This window comes from Triturus cristatus, chromosome 9 (assembly GCF_964204655.1).
Source record: "Triturus cristatus chromosome 9, aTriCri1.1, whole genome shotgun sequence".
NCBI lineage: Eukaryota > Metazoa > Chordata > Amphibia > Caudata > Salamandridae > Triturus > Triturus cristatus.
Window position 1 is genome coordinate 670,893,306 of NC_140592.1, and position 21,931 is coordinate 670,915,236.

The window sequence follows — 21,931 nt, forward strand, 5'->3', positions numbered from 1 at the left end:
AGAAAAGGAGAAAGATCCCCTGATGGCACATTTGTTAAGTTCGCGACCCCCGTATGCGTAAAATGCTACAGCACCTCCACAACCTCTAAATGCACAGCCTGCAGTTAATTTGCCGCAAGCTTTCCCGCAGTCGCCAGCTCCTCCCCAGCCAGCTCCTGTCCCGGTAGCACAGCCTTCCCAAGGGCCGCCGATTTTGCTACCTACCACTTCTGCGCCCCTTGCGACTTTTCTGAGCACATCAGCTGCCTCTCTTGGTGCCCTACCTACTGCTACCCCTGTATCTGTATCTGCACCCGTTTTTCTTGCCTCGACTTCTCCTTCTGCACGACAACGAATAGCTAGTGTAGTTACTAGTTTAATGTCGCCTCTCTTTGGATCATCTAGTACGACCCCTGGTTTACAACGTAAGCAGTTGCGTAGTCAGCTGCCTGATTCTGGAGAGAAAGAAGTATTAGACCATATGGCACGTAGGTGGATTGTTTTTTCTTCACTCTATGATGTGGAATCAGTTGTTAATGTTTTTCACCAATGGGAAGCCCCAAAACAGAGGTATGTGTTTGAGAAAATGTGGGAATTCCTCTGTGAGGAATTGGAAGATCATGGTTCAAACTCAAACCCGCAGGAGTTGTGTCAAGTGCGATTTGATTTTGGAAAAGGTACAATTGTGGGTCCCGATGTAGATAAAGCAGTTGCGACTTTACTGTCCTTCAGGAATGATGGTCAACAATCATTGTTCGAACAGGAATTCCCTGTGGGGAAAAAGGTAAAAGCGCGTCAATATCCGATGCGTGAGGTTCCTCCAGTTTGGAGGCCTGGTGATGCGACTGCTGTTCCACCTGTTCTGCCACATTTTCAGCGTGTTTGGGTGCATGTCACATGGAAGCGTTCTGAAGTGTTAGCGCTTAAACAGACATTGCCTGACCCCCGTAAAAACCCTGCAGGATATTATAAGGAGTTATCCCAGACTGCAGAATCGTGTGTCATGAATCTAGCTGACATAGATATGTTGTTCGGGAATGTTGTTCCACAGCCTTTATGGGAATCCATTCGTAATGTGGATCACGTTGCAGAATTGGGTAACACATGGGCTAATATCATTGCCGCAGACACTAGGCAAGTTGGTGGTGCGAAACCTGAGCCCCTAGTAGCAGAACTCCCTGGTAGAATTATTACCTACATGAAAACTTTAATGCCCGCGATGCGTGTGAATTGGGATAAACTATCGGCATGCAAACAGAAGAAAGATGAAACGGTGTCTGATTTCTTCACTAGGTTTGAAGAAACATTTATCGACCACAGTGGTCAAGACATGAGTACTGAAGGTGGCCAACGGTTATTTGTTGATAAATTTGTGCATAATTTGCTTCCCGAGTTGTGTAAGAAATTAAAAGATTCAGAGAGTTCTTGGGCTGTTTCCTCTTCAGCGCAAATACTGGCCACTGCACAGTATTACGAAAATAGGGATAAAGATGAGAAGGATAGAGCAGACAAGAAAACGAAGGAATTAAAGACGAAGGTTCTGTTACAACAGGCCTACCCACCGCGTAGTAGTCAGAGTAACTATCAGAGACCTCAACAGTTTCAGAGAAACATGCAAAGGTTCGAGTATTCCCAACCGCGTGTTCCTGTAGGTCCCAATCAATGTTCGTATTGTAAAGAGGAAGGTCATTTTAAGTATAGTTGTCCTAAATTGTTGCAGCGTACTAATAATGCATATGGCGCAAGAGGTAGAGGTGGTCAGCAAGCTCCTAGAGGCAGAGAGCGTGGAAATATTCCCCAGAACGCGCGTCCTCTTCCGCCTCAAAATACGATAAATAGCTTTGATCAGCAAGCCAATGCAACTGGTAATACAGCTCAGTACTATAATAATGACTATTACGCAGAAGACGACAATGTGGAAGGTAATGATTACTAGGACAGCCACAGACAGAGAGAGGGAGTTGTTTCAGTACCAGTGGATCAGAGTGGACCGTATGTTAAGGTGACTACAGCAGGTGTGTCAGAGCCCTTTCTGCTGGATACTGGTGCTGCAAAGAGTTCAATTATGCATTCAAAACTCCCTGGCGCGCCTTTGTCTGGCGAAATGAATGTTTCAGTAGGTTTTTCTGGCGCCCCGGTTAGGAACCCGATTTCTAGTCCTATGCCCCTTTCTGTTGGACCTTGTGAGCTAAAAGCACCCCTCATCCTAACAACAGGTTGTGGTGAAAATCTGTTAGGGTTGGATTTGTTAAAAAGATTGCATGCAACACTATATTGTTCTCCCTCAGGAGTACAACTTACATTGGGTAAGGAAGTGATTTCCCCGATGTATTGGTCAAAGAATAAATTGCCACCTGAATTGTCATCCCTTCCGGATGTCCTTTGGGCTACTGGTCCCAATGATGTGGGTCTCTTGGAAATACCGCCATATGTGGTCACTTTAAAGGCAAATGTCAGATTGCCACGCATTCCCCAGTACAAGATCTCCAATGAAGGTCAGAAAGCGTTGTTAGCAATTATCAGTGATTTGATTAAGAAGGGTGTAATTAAAGAGACAAGAGGCAACGTTTGCAATAGTCCTGTTTTAAAACGTACGGACCCTTCTCAGCCACCTGTTTACAGGTTTGTGATTGATCTTAGAGAGGTCAATAAAATAGTTGTGCCACAGTTTCCAGTGGTCCCTGATATAACTGCCTTGTTAACTATGATTCCAGCCTCCGCTGCTTGGTTCTCAGTGATCGATTTAAAGAATGCTATCTTTAGCATCCCAATTGCAGAGGAAAGCAGGGACATTTTTGGCTTCAGTTTAGGAGGTCGAAGCTTCCGCTTTAAACGCGCTCCACAGGGCTACTGTGAAAGTCCATCAATATACAGTCAGGCTTTAAAGGCGCAGCTTGATGCACTTGTTTTACCTAGTGGTGCTACCCTTCTTCAGTACGTTGACGATTTGCTAATCGCCGCGGATACTGAAAAGATTTGTAAAGAAGCTACATTGTCATTGTTGCGTCATTTGTCTGCCTTTCATCACAAAGTGTCTCTCTCAAAACTGCAATACTGTCGACAAGAAGTGACCTACTTAGGTCATCTCTTATCGAAGGAGGGAAGGAAACTGACCCCAGAAAGAATTCAAGCCATTGCACAATTGAGCGTGCCAAGAACACAGAGAGAAGTGCGTGCTTTCTTGGGCATTACTTCATACTGTAGGCACTGGATCCCAAGTTTTTCTTTGCTGGCAAAACCTTTGTTAGCATTAACCTGTAAAAATACACCGAATCCTGTCCCATGGTCTGAAGAGTGTCAGAAAAGTTTTTGGGAATTGCGTAATGCATTATGTTCAGCTCCTGTGTTGGGTACCCCTGACTACAGCAAGCCTTTTACATTGTATGTTCATGAAAAGGGAGGTTGCGCATTATCAGTGTTAACACAGCCTTTTGGTGACAGACCGCGTCCATGCGCATATTTTTCGTCAACTTTGGACCCGGTAGCGAGGGCATTGCCAAATTGTTTGAGAGCTACAGCCGCAGCAGCTGTGTCTATTCGACAGTCTGCTGGACTAGTGATGAATAACACATTGATTGTAATGGTTCCACATGCTGTGGACACATTGTTATACCGGACCAAGACATAGCACTTAACTAGTGCTCGATTGTCAGGGTATGAATTGACACTGTTGGCAAACCATATACACATAAAGAGATGCAACACGTTGAATCCAGCTACATTATTGCCGATCCCAGCAGACATAGATGAGATTGAGCAGCATGATTTTCTGTTCAGAACAGATGAAGAGACGAAAGGGAGAGTGGATCTTAAAGATACTCCCCTAACTGAGTGTGATGGTACCTTATGGGTGGATGGTTCGTGCTTCAAGCTTCCGAATGGTGATACAACTGCCGCATATGCTATCACGACTTTGCACACGATTGTTGAGACTGCACGCATACCACATAATTCGGCTCAAGCAGCAGAATTAATTGCCCTTACAAGAGCATGCATGTTGTCTGAAGGAATGAAAGTGAACATATATACTGACAGTCAGTACGCCTTTGGCGTGGCCCATAGTTTTGGGCGCATGTGGAAAGAACGTGGGTTCCTGACTTCGCATGGAGCTAAAATTCAGAATGGTCAGTTGGTGAATGATCTCCTTGAGTCACTGACCTTACCGTTACAAGTTGCAATCATGAAATGCAGTGCGCACAAGAAGGTCACTGATGATGTTGGTCGTGGTAATGCATTTGCTGACGAAATCGCGAAAGAAACAGCAAAAGATGTGAAGACTCGAATGTATGTCGCAGGCCCTGCAAGATGGGTTGGTGATGTTGGAATGTGTGAAGACACGATAGAGTGTGTTAAGTCCCTTCAAGCTGAAGCCACAGAGAAAGAATTGAGTATGTGGAGAGAAAGTAAGGGTAAATTGGATGAGAATGGTTGTTGGGTTGATTTGTCAGAACATCGGCGATGGTTGTTACCTGATGCATATGTGCTTCCAGTGGTTAAGATGGCACATGGAATGGCACATATCAGTGTGAAAGGAATTTGTAAGTTGTTGGCTCCAGTGTGGCAGAACGCTGGAATTCCCAAGTGTGCAGAGAATGTGGTCAAGAATTGTATGGTATGTTTGAAATACAATCCTGGTAGGGGAACCCCAACTCCAGCTGGTCATTTTGCGCCTCCATCATATCCATTTGAGGTTTTGCAGCTAGATTTTATCCACATGGAAAGGTGCAACAATTTGAAATATGTACTGGTTATTGTTTGCGCTTTTTCAAGATGGAAAGAAGCATATCCCCTAAAAGACAACACTGCTTTATCAACAGCCAAAGCCCTTGTGAAAGAATTTTTCCCTAGGTTTGGAATGCCAAGAATGGTGTGGAGTGATAATGGGAGTGAATTTGTAGGTCGAGTGATGAAGAATGTGTGTGAGGGACTGGGCACTAAGCAGAAGTTCCACGCTGCAAATCACCCCCAATCAGCTGGATTAGTAGAGTGCTACAATGGCACCCTGAAACTTAAATTGGCCAAAATCCAGGCGAGCTCCGGTCTTAAATGGCCTGACGCTCTGCCTTTAGCACTCCTATCAACAAGAATGACTGTGCATTCACGAGTGGGACTTAGTCCCTATGAGATCATTTTTGGCCGGCCAGCCAACATATGGGGTGTGCCAAGACCGACAAAATTCAGTGAAATCGAACATCCAGTACTGCTTGACTATCTGTATGAATTGATGGCTAAATTGCGTGTTTTACACCAACAGGTGCACGATACTCTGCCCCAGGTCTCTGAAGCCCTAGGACACCCTATCGACCCTGGCTCGTGGGTGCTTATAAAAAATTTTCAACGAAAAAACAACGATGAGCCCCGTTGGATCGGCCCTCACCTCGTACTGCTATCGACAAGATCAGCGTTTCGAGTGAAAGGGAAAAAGAATTGGATACACGGCGCCCACTGCAAACGGATCCCTTTGCCTCTACCATATGACCGGTGGGTCCAGGAGGGTATCGCTGATTCTGAAACTGACACTGTCCCTCGTTTTGTGCTATTTAGTGATGCACACGTAAAAGGCACAACTTCAGAACGAGAAAACGACGATATTTTGCAGGAAGCTGTGCCACCGTCAATTCGATTGGACACCACAGAGCCTGAACTCTTGTTTCAAGACCAGACAGTACCTGGCAGAAACCGCTATAACTTGAGACCAAGGCCTATGGACAAATAAAAATCCCCTTCCCTTGCTATTTTCTTTTTGATATTACAGCTCTCCCATCTGAAGGACTTTTTGATTTTTGTTTTTCGAACCACCATCCGGGTTCAGCTGCAGGGTCGCGGTGCCAAGACTTCGGGGTACAGGCCGAAGACGTTAGGTCAACGGTTCTGGTTGGTCTGGGGCGTTCCCTGGCCTGACAGGCGTACTCCTTAGCAGAAGATACTCACCCGCCGCGAGCGGCACGATTAGAGGATGGAGTTTTTCAAGATGGGGAGACCCGCTGAGGAAATGAACTTTAAGACGAAAATGTGTAAAATAATGAAGAGCAAACGTTTTGTATTATTATGTCTGTTTATACTATTTAGTATGGTGGTGTTTACTGTAGGTTATGTATTCTTCTCCTCTCAAGTGCCATTTGCACCCACTGTACAGCCTATACCTCCTCCTACTGTCTCCTTACACTCTTTCCACCCTCTGCCTGAACACGAACAAGCTAGACGGTCTGAGTTCGTAAACAACTCGTTTATTCAACTCCTGCACCAGCACCAGCTAGTTATGAATACAACCAATTGCTGGGTGTGTGGTTTAATGCCACATACCATTAATAAGGGTATCCCATATCTAGTGCTGCCATTTAGCTATAATGGATTGTCATGGGCATTCCAGACCATGTTTCTTTTTGCATTAAATGCCTACTCCCCGCGTCAACCGCGTTCCATCAGACCTAGCACAAACAATAAGGCCTTAATGAAAGGAGTCACTGATATGAGCAGAGATATCGACGCATACTCATCTATTCCCAAGGATGAATTGCGAGCTTATGTAGGTTGGAACGCGACGGGGTATAGCATTAGTCTGGGTGAAAGGCAGCGGAAAATTTCATACCCGATTTGGGTCGTACCCCACATAGGTCGGTTCTGTCTACAAGGTAATGGTCAGAATCCAAGAGCTCAACTGGGGAAAAGTGACTGTACTGAAACGTACACTTTTCCATCACAGTTTTCCCCTGCGTTTTTGGCTGCCAAGGGTACATATTTTGTCTGCAATGACCGAGCATATACATGGTTGCCCCCTGATTTCTCGGGCACATGTTATATTGCAAATTTTCTACCGCCAACATTTACTGCTGCCTCTGATTATCACAAGACCAGAGTTGTGAGAGGCGTTGTTAGTCAGGAGGATACTGCCGGTCAGGAAGCGGGGGACTTCTTTCTGGGTTTCCGGCCGTTTTGGGGACCGATGGTCAATAGTAGGAACCTGAGACAACTGACTCGTGTGGTTGAATCCACTGTTAATGTAACGGCTGGTGCCCTTGGTAATTTGACAGCTGAGCTCCAAGCGGACCGCCTCATGACTTTGCAGAACCGTATGGTTCTAGACGTCATACTTGCAGACCGTGGTGGGGTATGTAAGGTCATCCAATCTAGCTGTTGCATTTTCATACCAGATAACGCTCCAACAGTTTATCAAGCCATCTCCAAACTGCATAAAATATCCAAATCTATTCACGTGGATAAAGGAGATTGGTCACTGATGGGGTGGTTCTGGGAACTGATATCTGCCTGGGGATGGAAAATTCTGATGGTCATTGGAATGATCTTAGCCATTCTTTTCCTGTTCTGTCTGTGTGTACAGTGTGCTCCCGCGATATGTGGTCTCTGTGCTACATTATGTGTAAGGAAACCTGTATCGAGGGACGAGCTAAGTAATAGGATGATGCTACAGCAACATCTCCATGACCTTATGAATATAGACCTGGACTCGGATTAATATGAGTATAGTTATTGCCTATGTAAGGGCAAAAGGAGGGTCTGTGGTACTTTAAAATTTGGGACCGCGTAGGAGGCATGGCCCTACCCTGCCTATTCCGGTATCAGCGAACCGCGAATGGCCAATGCAGTATGTACAAGTGTTTTGCATAACGTTTCATCGATGGATTCACTTTGTATACGATATTACACATCGAATTCGTGGGTTCCATTTTTGGAGCGGCAGCCATCTTATGGTTTATGGTTGCCCTCACATAGGCTGCGCTTTAAGGACGTGCACAGGCCTTCAGAACACATGTGCCTTCTATTTGACTTCTCTGTGACCTGTGCAATTTGGCTCCACCGCCCCAGGTCAGTCCGGTCTCACGAGCTCCCCGTCCTACAGCCACCTGTGATTAGCATAAGGGTTTGACACACCATAAAGCCTTTTCATCCCACACAAGCCTCCGGCTAATCTCTTTCACACCTGATTCTTCCTGCTTTATGGCTTGTTTTACCAACAGGAGGTGCCCGTGTTTATTCGGGTCTGCTGATATCTAATGAGGGATCTGAGCCTCGCTGGGTAAATAATTGTGGGCTGGCTGAACTGGAATGTGGGATGGTCATCATGACTCTGCCTTTTCGTTTGTAATGAATACATATGAATGACCATATCGTAAAACGAGGACTGTGTGCCTGAAGCATGATATTTTGTATATAAGGAGAAGGCCGTTTCTGTAAGTTTAAGCAGTCTCCTGAGAACATACATTGTGTTGTACGGATACCTGTAATTGGTCTGCAGCCAATAAATACGATCTTTGACTTCACCTAGAAGACTCTGTGTTTCTGTAGGTCTGAAACAGGAAGAACTCGAAGTCTTCGGGTGTGTTCCCCTGCACCGCTGGGTTCTAAAAACCCAGTACTTCACTTACTACAGCCGAAGCTCTGTACAGCAGGCCAAACAACTATGCCAAGGCTCTTTTGTGTAGTCTAGCATGGCATATTCATATCACCTTGCAATAACTGCTTCCACAGGCCTCTTCATGATCTTGGGTAAAATTACAACCAAACCTGTAAACTTCCACAATGCATAAGAATAAGGTGGTAGGAGGCATGTAGCAATAGTGGACTGCAGCATCAAACACATAGAAGCAAGCATTTCCTTCCCTAGAGAATCTAATTTCTTCAACTCCCCATCGAGGGCACTTGCAGAAATTGCATTCTACTTAAACTTACTGGCTGAGTCCTATACAATACAGCTCTCTGGGTTTATATGAGATGGCAAGTAAGGCAATTCAGTTGAAAGAGCCCTATATTCGTTAAATGAAGGCCTGAAATCAGGAGGAGCAATCAGTGACTCAGGAGGAGGAGGTTGAGCAGGGAGGGGCTAGTACCGCTGTCCTTAGGTCTCTCTCTTTGTTTTTTTAACACAGACTATATTGCATTTTCAGTGTAAAAATACAGACACCTTCCTCTGATTAAGAGGAAGCACATGTATCAGAACATTATACCGTAGTTACAAACATAATATTAACAGTTACTGTTTATCACTCCTAGAGGAGCTGACTGTGTAGTACTTAAAGCACGTTGTCAAGGAATGTGTCTTTAAAGTGTGTGTAATGTGAACTGTAAACTAAAGGTAACTAACCTTCCACTCCCTCCCTTAAACAAGGGATCATCCCCTTGTGTTTACATTTCATCGTATCTTGTAGATGAGGAGTAGTGAAGGTATGAGGTTGCAGTCAATGGACCCAGGGGTGTCAAGGTGTGCACATAGCAGTGGTACTGTGTAGTTTAACCACCAGTCTCTTATGCTTTGGAGGAGGTGGAGGTTCCAAAGCAATTCTCTCCTCAAAGTTAACTTTCTCTTCCTTTGAAGAGTCTCCTGTGGCTTCGGCTGCAGCTTGGTGGTGTTTCTGCACATTGACGGGTGAATAAACAGACTCTTTTGGCGAGCACTGAAGTCCTGCTGCAGGCGTTGGAGAATCAGATGCTCTGATTCTACAGAGCTCGGCATAGAGGGAGTATTCAGTGCTGAGTGGGTCTTTGGTGTTGATGAGCCTTTGGCATGGAGGACTATTGTGCCAATGTTGTTTTTGGTGCTGATGGTGGCTTCTGTGTTAGTGTGTGGTTCGGTGCTACGGTGTCTATGTTGGCTCCAAAAGAGGGCTGCAGCTTATGTGGGGCCTTGGTAGTTGGAGATCGGAGTTTTGTTGACTTCAAAGGTTTCAGTCAGTGCCGGCCAAGTCACGAAGGCAGTGGTGGCCCGGCAGGCTGTTGTTGACGCTCTAGGCACGATGCTGGACTCGCGCTGGGGTGGTGCTCTACCTATCTACAAGATCACTGCTTAGCTGTGGGAAACGCGTGGGTGTCTACTATACTACGGTCATGGTCTTCTGCAATTGTGGAAATTCCGCATCTTGTTGCGGTTTCTCCTCAGATTTGGAGTGTGAGTTTGCCTTGGACCTGGACCGGACCAGCTGGGTCTCTGGTAGACCGATCTCCTCCTATACTAAGCTGTTATGTACTCCGACGATGCCTGGGGTGTAATCATCCTCTTGTCTCTGATTTCTCCAATTGGGCTACCTCCGCTTACACTGGTATCAGAGAGACTTTTTTCGACCAGAAAACGGAGAGGCCTGGCACGTGGTAACGTAGTTCTCAGGAGAAGGGCAGAGATTGCAGACTTGATGGTGGTTGGTCCAGGAGAACCTTAAGTGGAACTGGGGCAGTATTGGAAGGGTCCTCACTGACCTGGCATTCCCTTCGACTGGGTACCAGAGTTGATAGCTGAAGGGCCCTATGAGGGAGCCAAGGCCCCGGCGGACTAGTGCTGAGGTGAGCCTGGTTTTTGGTGTTCCTCTATCGAAGAGAAGCAAAATCAAGTATTTGTTAGAATTCTTCCATAACATGGAGGCCGAATGGAAGACTGGGCCTGGCTATATGCTTTATTAGGGGCCGAATACAGCACCTGTTGAAGCACGTCCGAACCCCATGGCAGAAGAAAATAATCTAACAATGGAGCGCATGTGCATTGTCAACTAAAGGAGGAGTCACGATACCTTATGACTTGAAAAACAAGTTACTTACCTTAGGTAACGCATTATCTGATACAGACAATATCTAGCTGCAGATTCATTTCTTTCCAGATCCAGCCTGATGCCTAGGAAATTGAAAGTTAAGGAATCTGCAGCTAGCAGTCTCTATCAGATAGACTTTTTTGAAGAAAAACAAGTTGTAAACATCCGATCCTAACACTTTTTGGAGGGAGGAGAGTTGAAAATGTTCATAAATGCCTCTTTAAATTTTGCAAGAATAATCAACAAGCACGGAGGTAACCTTGGAAAATGACTGCAAGGCAGTCATCAGCTCTGAAGAGGAAGCTGAAGAGTTGAGATCCTTCCACTTTCTTCTCTTACCATGGTGTCTGTGCTCTTTGTTTCCTGAGCCTGTGAGACTGCAACCTTGATCTCAACCTTGGGTCTGGATTTAGTACACAACCTAGTATTAAATTACAAATACAGTTTCTTTGTTAGATCTGATGCCAGCACCAATTTAAAATGCTTCTCTCTCGCTCTCCCTTTCGATGTCTTCAACTGCATCTTCTGGCATCAGTCACATGGTAAAGGGACATGGTCTTATCGAAGGTGCTAAAGAGACAAAGAATGATGAGCAGTAACATACATCACTCTCCTACAAGTCTTGCTAGACTAAAAGTCCAAAGGGGAAACCATTTAATCAGCTTTCACAAGAGACTTGAAATGCATATGGTGGGTGAGGGCATGTTGTTTATGAATTCAGTGAAGTAGCTTTTTCAACTCACTCAAATGATGTTAACTGTTGTTATAAACACTGAACATAGTTGTAAGCCCAAATAATTCTCTTAACAGGTAGCAGACTGCCATGACAGTATAATGACAATTCAAAATAGAAGCATACATGTCTTCTACCCAAACAGGTTTCAACGAGAGGCTTGGCCTGCTTGGGCTGCTTTTCTGGGTTCAAGACCAAACAATTATTCCTTGCAAATGGACTGCTTAATGCCCAACAGATATACGCTGTTCTCTAGCAGAATGCTCTAAGCACCCTCCTGACGGTCAGCTCAACTTTCCCTGTAAATTGGTCAATATCTATGCTTTTTTTGTGCCTCATTCTTCCTCTCCTCAGAAATGAGCTGTCCACACCCTTGATGTGAGAAGGGTTTTGAGATATTACTTAGAAATGACAAAAGAGATTAAAAAAAAAATCTGAACAACTGTTTATCAATTATATGTCTGGCTTGCACTAAAAAGAGAAAAAAAATCTCTTTTTGGGAATGCCAAAGGCCCACTCAGATAATAAAAGCCACCCACTCCCACCCTTCTCCCAAGTGTTTCTGTTGCTGAAAAATCACCGAGTAGCTATTTAAGAGCAATAGACCCTGGCTCCTAAGAGAACCAATTCTATGGATACATTTGGCCTACTATCTTTGTGTATGGTTTCTAAAGAAGAAATTATAAACTTCAACAGGACGATGCTTAAATCCCACGGGGATGGGTTTCCTAATTGGAGAACGACTAAAGCAGGAAATTTAGATCCTAGAGGAGGGGGGCCGTCAACTTGCCTTATCAGCTATGTCCATATCTACACTTTCCTGGTGAAGGACTGCGGACAATCAAAGTGCTTAGCCGATGCAGAAAATACATTTCATTACTGCTGAAAAGAAAGTGGGCTGTCAAGCTGATCAGCCTACTTATCATTCTCTTTGCTGTGCAGCAACAAATCCCTAAGCTGCAGAGCTGTCTCCTTATGTATCAGGGACATCTGAACATATTATTTCCCAGGACCGCCACTCCTTCTATGGAATTCCTTGAAAGGAAACACCAGTTAGGGCTGCACCTACCAGAAATAGGGTGGGTCACCCGTCACTGTGACCCAATAGTCATCTGGTTAATGGGTTGACAGGTCAAGGTTTTCTTACACTTGAGCCAACTGAGGCTCAGCTGACGAAAACCCAGTAGGTCTGTCTCCTTTAAATCGGAAGGGGGAAACTCAAGTGTGGCAGTACCTTCAATTTGTGGAACAACTTTCTCTGTTCAAGGAGCAAAACTAGGTTATTCCGTACCCACAAACATAAGATCATAAACAACCATCTCCACTGCAGAAAATTAGTCAAGAGTTTGCTCGTCCCCATAAAAAGACTATACAAACATTACAAGAATATACCACAACAGCATACTCAAACATGACAAACTATACTTCTCACAGTAAAACAAAAGAGCTGTTGTTATACTAGTACACATCACTGCACTTTGAACTATGCCTCCTATTATAAGCAAATAGATTTATATAAGGGGACAACTATATATTGCACCTCTAGATACATGTGCATATCACACCATGTCAAAATTACTGCTTCTGTGTACATATAGGTGAATAGAGGGCTATGCCTGCTACTAATAACTATAATAAGTTGCATGTGTATGTATATATACGTAAAATACACATATTTGAAACCATAAAAAACTTACCACAAGATAAATATGTACAGCAATCCATGTAAAATTTGGTGCTTCAATGTGTACACATTGGTATTTATATAGAGGTGGTTTAATAAAGCTTAACCTTACCGGGGTGTGTGTGTTGTGTGTGGTGTGGTGTGGTGTGCTGTGTGTACACATAAATTATTAACATCTTTCTATTAAAAAAACACTGTTCCATTCCTTTCTCCTGTCTCTTCCCAAACCTGACTACTATGAACTCCTAAACATCCATTTCAATCTCCACCCCCCCTCCCTTGCCATCTCACCCAACTAACAAGCACACACGACCATTACTTACAAAAAACGACTACTTCCCCTTTGCAAATACATTACTAACATTCTATCCCTACTTCTAACCCCCATCTTTTTAAAACTCATCCCAACCCTTCTACCCCTACTCCAAACTCTACTAAACACACATGAAGAACAAGTTACTTACGTTCGGTAATGCTTTTTCAGGTGGATACAGTATCTGCCTGTGGATTCCTCAACTTTTGAAGTACCCCAATGTGTAGCATTCAGTGAGGAATCCACAGGCAGATACTGTATCCACCAGAAAAAGCATTACCAAAGTAAGTAACTTGTTCTTCTGATGGATACATCTGCCTGTGGATTCCTCACCTTTTGAATTGAATCCCCAAGCAGTCCTGCTCCTGGAGGAGGGTGTCTGCCTGCCTATACCAAAAAACCCTGCAGCACAGAACGAGCAAAATGGACGTCCCTCCTTAATTCCAAAATCCCAAAAATAGTGCTTTGCAAGAGTCTGGAGGGAGGATCAAGTTGCCGCTTTGCAGATGTCTACCACAGGGACACCTCTAGCCAAAGCCGAAAAAGAAGGCTTAGCTTTGGTACAATGAGCGCAAATACCTTGAGGAGGCACCTTCTTGGCCAGGGCGTAGCAGATCTTGCTACACAGGATGATTCTCCTGGACAGTGTTCTTTTGTGGACAGATTTGCCCTTCATCTTGCACACATAACCAATGAAGAGTTGATCGTCCAACCTGAAGTCCTTGGTTCTGTCCAAGTAGAAGCTGACTGCCCTCTTGGGATGAACCCATCAAGAATGGGTGAACCAAATTCAAATCCCACTGAGACATGATAAAAAGGAGTTTGAGGAAAGCTAGAAGTGAGACCCTTAATGAATCTCATAACTATACGCGATTTGAACAATGAGGGTTGGTCTGCTAAACAAAGAAAATCCGACAAGGCAGATGAGTAGCCCTTAACAGAATCTACTGTACAACCCTGTTGCGCTAGGGAAAGAGAGAAACTCAGATCATCAGATAAATGGGCCTGTAAGGGATCAATCAATCTCTCTCCACACCATTTAACAAACTTGGCGCACCTAACAGAATAGACAGATTTGGTGGAGTGTCTTCTGGCTTATAATTTAACGTTCACCACATCTGGTGGGAGAGAGAAAGAACTTAGGTTGGCCCGTTCAATCTACAGCATAAATGTGCAGGCTTTGGAAGTGGGGGTGTAGAACCTGCCCCTGTGACTGCGAGTGGAGGTCTGACCTGAGAGAGAGATGGAGCGGAGGGTGCAAAGAGAGGCAAAGAAGGTCTGTGTACCACACCCTTTGTGGCCAATCCAGGGTGATCAATATGACTTGGTCTTGGTGAATCTTCCTCAGAACCAGAGGAATCAAGGGTATGTGGGAAAAGCGCAAAGAAGCTGTGAGCCCCCACTGAAATGCGTCCTCCAATGCTCTCCTCGTCAGATACCGGAGACTGCAGAACGCCGGGCAGTGAACATTTACGTGAGTGGCAAACAGGTACAACTAAATAAACACTCTGAAAATGTGAAGGACCACCTCTGGATTGAGACGCCACTGGTGATTGGCCGAATAATGCCGACTGAGACTGTACGCATGCACATTTAGTTCTCCGGCCAGATGATTTGCGATTATGCAAATCTGATGGTCTTCAGCCCATGACCAGAGTCGCAGAGCCTCTCTGCAGAGAAGATACAACCCTACTCCTCCCTGTTTGTGGATGTACCACATTGTGGTAGTGTTGTCATTTAGGACCTGAACAGACTGACCGCAAAGGGAAGGAAGGAAGGCCTTGAGAGCCAAACCTATCACCCGCAACTCCAGAAGATTGATGTGAAACAATCTTTCCTCTGGAGATCAAAGTCCTTTGACCTCCAGATCCCCTAGTTGGGCTCCCCACCCTAGAGTGGAGGCTTCCGTTATCACCGAGGCCAACGGAGATGGAGGTTGAAAAGGCTTCCCTTGAGACAGGTTGCCAGGAACACTCCACCATAGCTGATCCGCTGCAGTGTATCTGGAGAGTCTGACCACCTCTTAAGAGATCTCGGTTGTGTTGTAACCACTGCCTGCAGAGGCACCACTGGAGGGCCCTCATTAACCAGTGTGCATGGTTGACCAACAGTATGCAGGAAGCAAACAGACCGGCAACGCGCAAGACCATCAGGACTGGAACAGCTGCTCCATTCTGAAAAAGTGGAATCATAGCTTGGGTGTTTTGAATCCTCTGTAGTGGCGTGAAGGCATGACTTACGGTAGTGTCCAGTACTGCCCCTAGGAACAGGTTGCACTGAGAGGTCACCAGGCGAGATTTGGGTACATTTAACGAAAAACCCAACTCGAACAACAGGTGTGTTGCTTCCTGCAAATGACGCAGCACCATCTTTGGCATCTTTGCTTTGAGCAGCCAGTCGTCCAGATAGGGAAAAACAGGAATCCCAACCTTTTGAGATGAGCTGTCACCACTGCCATTACCTTTGTGAAGACCCGAGGTGCAGAAGTAAGACCGAACGGAAGGACCACAAACTGGTAATGTTGAGATCCCACTGTAAAACGGAGATACTTTCGATGTGAGTTCGGGATGGAAATGTGAAAATACGTATCCTGCATATCGATCAACACCGTCCAGTCTTCCTGCTGCAGCGCCAGAAGAACCTGAGCCAGGGTCAACATCTTGAACTTCTCCTTCCTGAGATAAAAATTCAAGACCCTGAGGTCTAGGATCTGCCTCAATCGAATGTCCTTTTTGGGAATCAAGAAGTACAGAGAGTAGCACCCCTGACCGCTTTCCTGCTCTGGAACCATCTTGATTGCACCCTTTTTCAGCAATGACTGGACCTCCTGCTAGAGAAACAGAAGATGCTCTTCTGAGCTAAAAGCCCTGACGGGGAGGGATGGGCTGGGGTGGTGGGGGGCTCCCGGAAGGGTAGGGCATACCCATTCTCTGATGTTAAAAACCCAGAGATCTGTAGTACCAAGACCTCCAATGCTGTAGGAAACAGGACACCCATGCTCCCACAGGACAAGCATGCCCTAGGATGGTGGAACTAGAGCTGCTTCCCTGCCACAACACAGCTGGAGGGGCAGAAGAGTAGAAGAATTGCTGCCGCGCAGCACCCCGCAGACGACCTCTGTTTTTTTCCCTGTAGGATCTGTACAAGGGATTTGTCTGCTGCTGCTGTGGTTGTTGCCTGGCATTAAAGGACAATTTTATTCCAAAGCCAAAAAGCTTGCAGAACTGCCCAAAGCTCCTAGGTTGATATTGAAGCCCTAAAGACCTCGCGCTTTGGCTTTGCTGTCCACTTTAGCCCCTAATAGGCGCAATCTATTTAAGGGCAAATCCAGCAATGCAGCCTAAATATCAGGAGAGAATCCCGAACCATGAGCGCCTCCTTGTTGCCACATATGATCCCCATTTCCCTGGCTACTGTGTCCAGAGCAGATTGAATCACTTGGCGGACAGCAGCTTGGGCATCTGACGACACTTCTGAGAAATGCCCTTGTGCCCCGTAGGGCAACTTTGGGACAACCTCCCTGGCGGAGTCCATGAGGGCATAGATGTAGCGACCCATAAAAAACACACGGGGCATTTGTGGACTTAAGGGCCATACGCCCGGATGAGAACACCTCCTTCGCCGATTGGTCCATGCGCTTTGACTCCCTATCCCCAGGCATAGATGGGAAGGAAGCTGCAGACAGCCTTGAAAAGTACGAAGCCTGGACCACCAAGCTTTACATTGAAGGATGGGTGGACAGAAATGCAAGATCCCCCAGAGCCACCTTGTACCTCCTTTCCATGGTCCTGGAAACCGCTGGAGTGGACATCGGCTTCTGCCAGACATCCAGAATGGCTCCGTCAGCACCTCATTAAAGGTAAGCAAAGGTTCTGAAACAGAGGAAGAGGAATGGAGCACTTCACTAAGAATATCAGAGCTTAACTCCACTGTAGGAAGAGGCAACTCCAAGAGGTCTGCAGTCTTTCTGATAAAAGCATGATGTGGTCCCTCCTGCGTCGCCAAGCCCTTTGGTGATGACAGCTTGCATTCAGGGAAGGTGTCCAGACCACTAGCCTCCTGCGGACTCTCAAATTCCAGGTCAGGAGCTAAAATCTCTCCTTCCTCAGCCCCTCCATGTTCCTCCTGGTACTCTTCTTCCTCCAACAGCCTTTCAGCCTCTCTCAGAGATCTCATCCTCGGAACTGGCATCGGTTGTTCCAGATGCGGCGCCGGGGACATTGGGATCAGCGTCAAAGGGAGATCAATAGGAACAGGATTCGAAGACGGTCGCGGTCTAGCTGGCGCCAGCTCGGAACCAGACCGCGCCGACGATGAACCACCAAGAGGGGCTCCAAAGACTATAACGACATTGAAAATCTTGGCATCTGAAAGGGACAACTCCCTGGAGCCATAGGCATGAAAGGCATGAGTGAAAGTGAGGGGGCAAATCTCCCAAGGAATATGCCAACGGACCCACGTGGCCAAGAGTCGCACCAGTCGGGTGTGCAGCTCTGACAAACAAGCTAATCATCGCTTTTAAAAAATGTGACGGATCCTATCCCGGAGCCGGGAAAACAGGATATGCCGGATACGGTAACACCGGCTCTGAAGCCATTCGAGGAGGCACCAAATTTGGCTCTGGTTACAGCGCTGGAGATCCCAGAGGTGGAGTGGTTGACTTCGGCAATGGTGGAGGCGTAGCATCTCTCGGAGCCGGTAGAGTCACTGTCCTCGGATACAGTGACGGGGCCGGAGACACCTCCTGTGAAGGAGTTAGATATATCTCATCCCTGCGATGACATCAGAGACTCGGAGACACAGACTTCGAAATCGCATCCTTTCGAAGAGCAACGCCAAGACCCATGGCGCTGCTTCCTCTTGTGCTTATTAGGAGACCTTGAAGTGTGTGGAGCCAGCGACTTCGAGCTGGTCTGTGATCTCCTGTGACCTCTCTTTTGCTTTTTGGCCTTCCTCTCCTTCACCGCCTGTGGATTCATGCACTTGCACGAAGTCGGACTGGCCGTAACGGGCACTGGACATTTCCCCGGTGAGTCGCAGCGGTGAGGGCCGTTTTTTTGGCCGTGGGGGGCGGTTTTGTCATGGGGCGGTTTTGTGGCAGTGCTGCAATATCGGCCCCTTGTAACAAAATATAAAAGCAGCAGAGGTCACCACTAGAGCTTTTCAGTGCCACAGCCCGCCCCCCCGCCCCCCCCCCCCCTTCCTGGGGGTCGGTCTAGTGGAATTACCACGGCTGGTTTCTCTTCCCAGTCTAGTCATGAGGGACAAAATAAACAATCTTCATGGAGGTCAGTGATGGACATCTGGCCCCCACATTCTCTGCATGAATTAAAACACAACTTCCTCGGAGTAGTCATCTTTGACGGCTGCAAAGTCGCAACAATACCAACAAAGAAACTCCCGGAAATGGAGAGCCTTGGAAAAAAGTTACGTGTCGACAGTGCGGAAAAAAGGGTACTGACGTCAGCACGCCAACGAGGTCTTCTTATGGCTCCAAAGAAGTAACGCGGACTTGTGTGTGGAGTCTTTCCATTGTGATATCCTCTTTGACGTGGGAGAGCTGAGGAGAGAAGTTTATGTGGAATGATATGCATTAGGGTCATTCAAAAGGGGAGGAGTCCACAGGCAGATGTAGCGATCAGAAATCAAGAGCACAAACCTAACATAACCCATGCACAAGAGAAAGCAAAACAAAACATTTGTTTTTAAACTATCCTATTAGTAATCTTGGGTTCGGGATAGCATGCTACTTGCCGAAAAAGCGCTTCAATGCCTCGTCAGGTGTTGTAAGCGCTATGTAAATATATTTACAATTTAAGAAGAGTGAAATGAGGGAAATAACTGGATATTCATAAAATACCATTTTTGCTCATGAACTACACAAATACTAAAAGTCCCTGTGCACAGATTCACACTTTTTGGCAAAGAACAATACAATTGCTCACGTACCCAATGTTGGCTAGACCGCTGGTCATGGATGGCGATGATGGGGGAGTTGCCGCTATATCCTTCACCAGTCCTGTCGCAGAGGGGGGCGATGTTGATGGGACAGTCAGGCTGATAATTGGCAGATCATCAGTATCTCCTAGCAGAAAAGCAATACCTCCACATTAGAACTTCTGCTTTTGTAGCTATAGGTTTAATGGCAGAGACAGGATAAATCATTTGACAAACATCAGGGCCTGCTGCATAGCTGCAAGTGTAGGTCTATAAGCACAGCAGTTGAAATGAGTGCTATAAGTAAAACCAAAGTATAGGTGAACAGAGAGGCATGAAATGTGGGTATTGCTGATGCCAACAGATGCCCTTCAATCATGCATGGTTGCCAATGTGACTCGTGTGTGGAATAACTATGAGGTACTAGAGAACCGACAATACAGTTAAAACTCGTATGAGAGTAGGAATCCCCTGACTGAATCTAGGAAGATGGCATATCTTGCAGTTGGGCCCATGGACAGCTTGGGCGCAAGTCAAGTTAACACTGCCACTTCCCTAATGTAGAATGAACAATTACTTACCTTTGGTAACCCTTTTCTGGAACAGATCATCTAACCGCATATTCATCATATTGTGAATTCCTCCAGCCCTAACAATGGATCTGAAGAATTTTGATAGCAATTCCCTTGCGCGTTGGTAGGTTGTGGCGTTGTGTGGCTTCATGTTGGATCTATCCGCCCCAGATGTGACACTGGGGGTACTGCATATAAGCCACCTCCATGCATTGAAGGTAGTTTCTTTCTGATCTCTGGCTGCGCAGTCAGACGCAAAGCCCTCATAAACCATAATATGCCAGTGTGAAGACCTCTAGATTGTGATTTATAAATGGATAGTACAAGTCCATTCCACACAATAGGGAGGAAGGTGGGTCAGTGACGAATCTGCGGTTAGATAGATACTATCAGGATAGGTGTTACTGAAGGTACGTAACCTGTTATTCTGATAGATATTTCTAATCGCAGATTATTACGCTTGTGAATAGATACCAAAGCAATACCTCCCCAAGTGGTGGGACTGTAGAATGGTACAGACCAGGAAATCCTGCAAGACATATCGGGCAAAATGGCCATCCTGCCAGACCTGGCCATCAAGGCAGTACTGCTTTGTTAACGTGTGGAGAGACACCCAGTTAGCAAGCTGGCAAATATCCGAAACTACACACCACATGCCAGTGCAGTTGTGGCAGCTTTCACTCTAGCGTAATGAGGGTGCAAGCCTTCTGGAGGGCTGCTTTTTTAGAAAGCCGATAGAAGATTTTAATACATAAGAATATCTATCAGGATATGGTTCTCTTTTGCACCAATTATCCCTTTTTTGTACCGAAGAAGCCCACAAAAAATTGTTAATTTGAACGAAGATCTCTGGTCCGATTAATGTGAAAACAGAGGGCCCTCTTAGGCTCAAGACGGTGGAGCTGGTTCCTCCTTCTTAAAGGGGTGAGGTGAAGTGTAGAACGCCAGCAAGGTAATGGAGTGTCCACTGTGGAAGGGTAACATCCTTTGGGAGAAATGCCGCTTTCGTCCAGAGGACCAATTTGTCTGAGAAGAACAATATGTATGGCAGTTAGACAGACAGGGCCTGGGGTTTACTCACTCGTCTTAGAGATGTAATGGTGATAGGGAACACCATTTTAATGGTCAGCAGGAGTAGAGGACAGCTGTGCATCGGTTTAAAGGGAGTGCACGTCATGTAATTGAGACCCAAATTCACGTTCCAGTAGGCATCCCATAGGTGTTGGCAGGAACATGCAGGTCACACCTTTCGAGAACAGTATTAACGGGGGAGTTTATAAGTAACAGCTGATCTGGCAAACATAAACAGAACAAAAGATAACCCTTAACATGAAGTGCTGGGCTTAAGACAGGCACAACAACTAGAAGTCAGACAACTTTGCACCCAAGACTTGGATATTATGGGGGAGAGGGGAACACCAGGCAACAACCTTCTCTCAGCATCCTGCATCTACAGTCTTACAGGATGGATGCCTGGCTGCCGAGATGATGACAACCACTTCAGAAGGAAGATCAAAAGCTAACAACCAACACCATTTAATCTTAAAGCATGGCAGGTCAGGTTGTGCAGGCATGGATGCAGGACCTTTTCCCTGCTGCTGTGACAGGAGATCTTCCTTAAGGGGCAGCTGGATCGCAGGACAAATGATCATTGCCAGATGTTCCGGGTACCACACTCTCCTCTCCCAGTCCAGAGCCACCAGTCAGGTGCCGGGCAATCAGGGAAATGCCCTGAATGTTCAGCCACTTCCAGGCCCCACTCCACTCTGTTTGCTGCAATACCACATGGCGGTTATTTTGCACTGAGACGTGGTTCTCGCTCCCCATTGAAGGTCAGGAGGAGCACCTTTAGCGCCAAGCGAATCACTCACAACTGCAGCAGGAGTTTGTAGAAGCGAGTCTCCACTGGAGACCAGAGTCCTCTGATCTCCACTAATCTTGGATGATCTCCCCAACCCAGCACCGTCATCCCCATCAGTTCTGGGTGGGGTAGTGAGAGGGATCTGCCATCAGTCCAAGTGCGGTTGAGCAGCCACCAATGCAGGTTTTCGCCGTCTCCTTCAACACCTCGATGGGCTCTGACAGGTCTCTATAGTACTGAGACAACTGATATTTCAGATTCCACTGCAGAGCCCGCATGTGCCACCTGGTGTGGTTCAGGAGCAGGATGCAGGAGTCCAA

General features: G+C 46.2%; 1 protein-coding gene across 2 annotated transcripts in view; it reads right to left on the bottom strand.

Annotated features, from left to right (window-relative positions):
• The window catches only part of PACS1 (phosphofurin acidic cluster sorting protein 1), a 1,493,664-nt gene that overhangs the window by 152,751 nt on the left and 1,318,982 nt on the right, over positions 1–21,931 (bottom strand). For both annotated transcript variants that reach the window (XM_085625739.1, XM_085625738.1), the window contains one exon: positions 19,191–19,326. In XM_085625739.1, the coding sequence (XP_085481865.1) occupies positions 19,191–19,326 (136 nt within the window). The remainder of the gene's footprint in view (positions 1–19,190; positions 19,327–21,931) is intronic.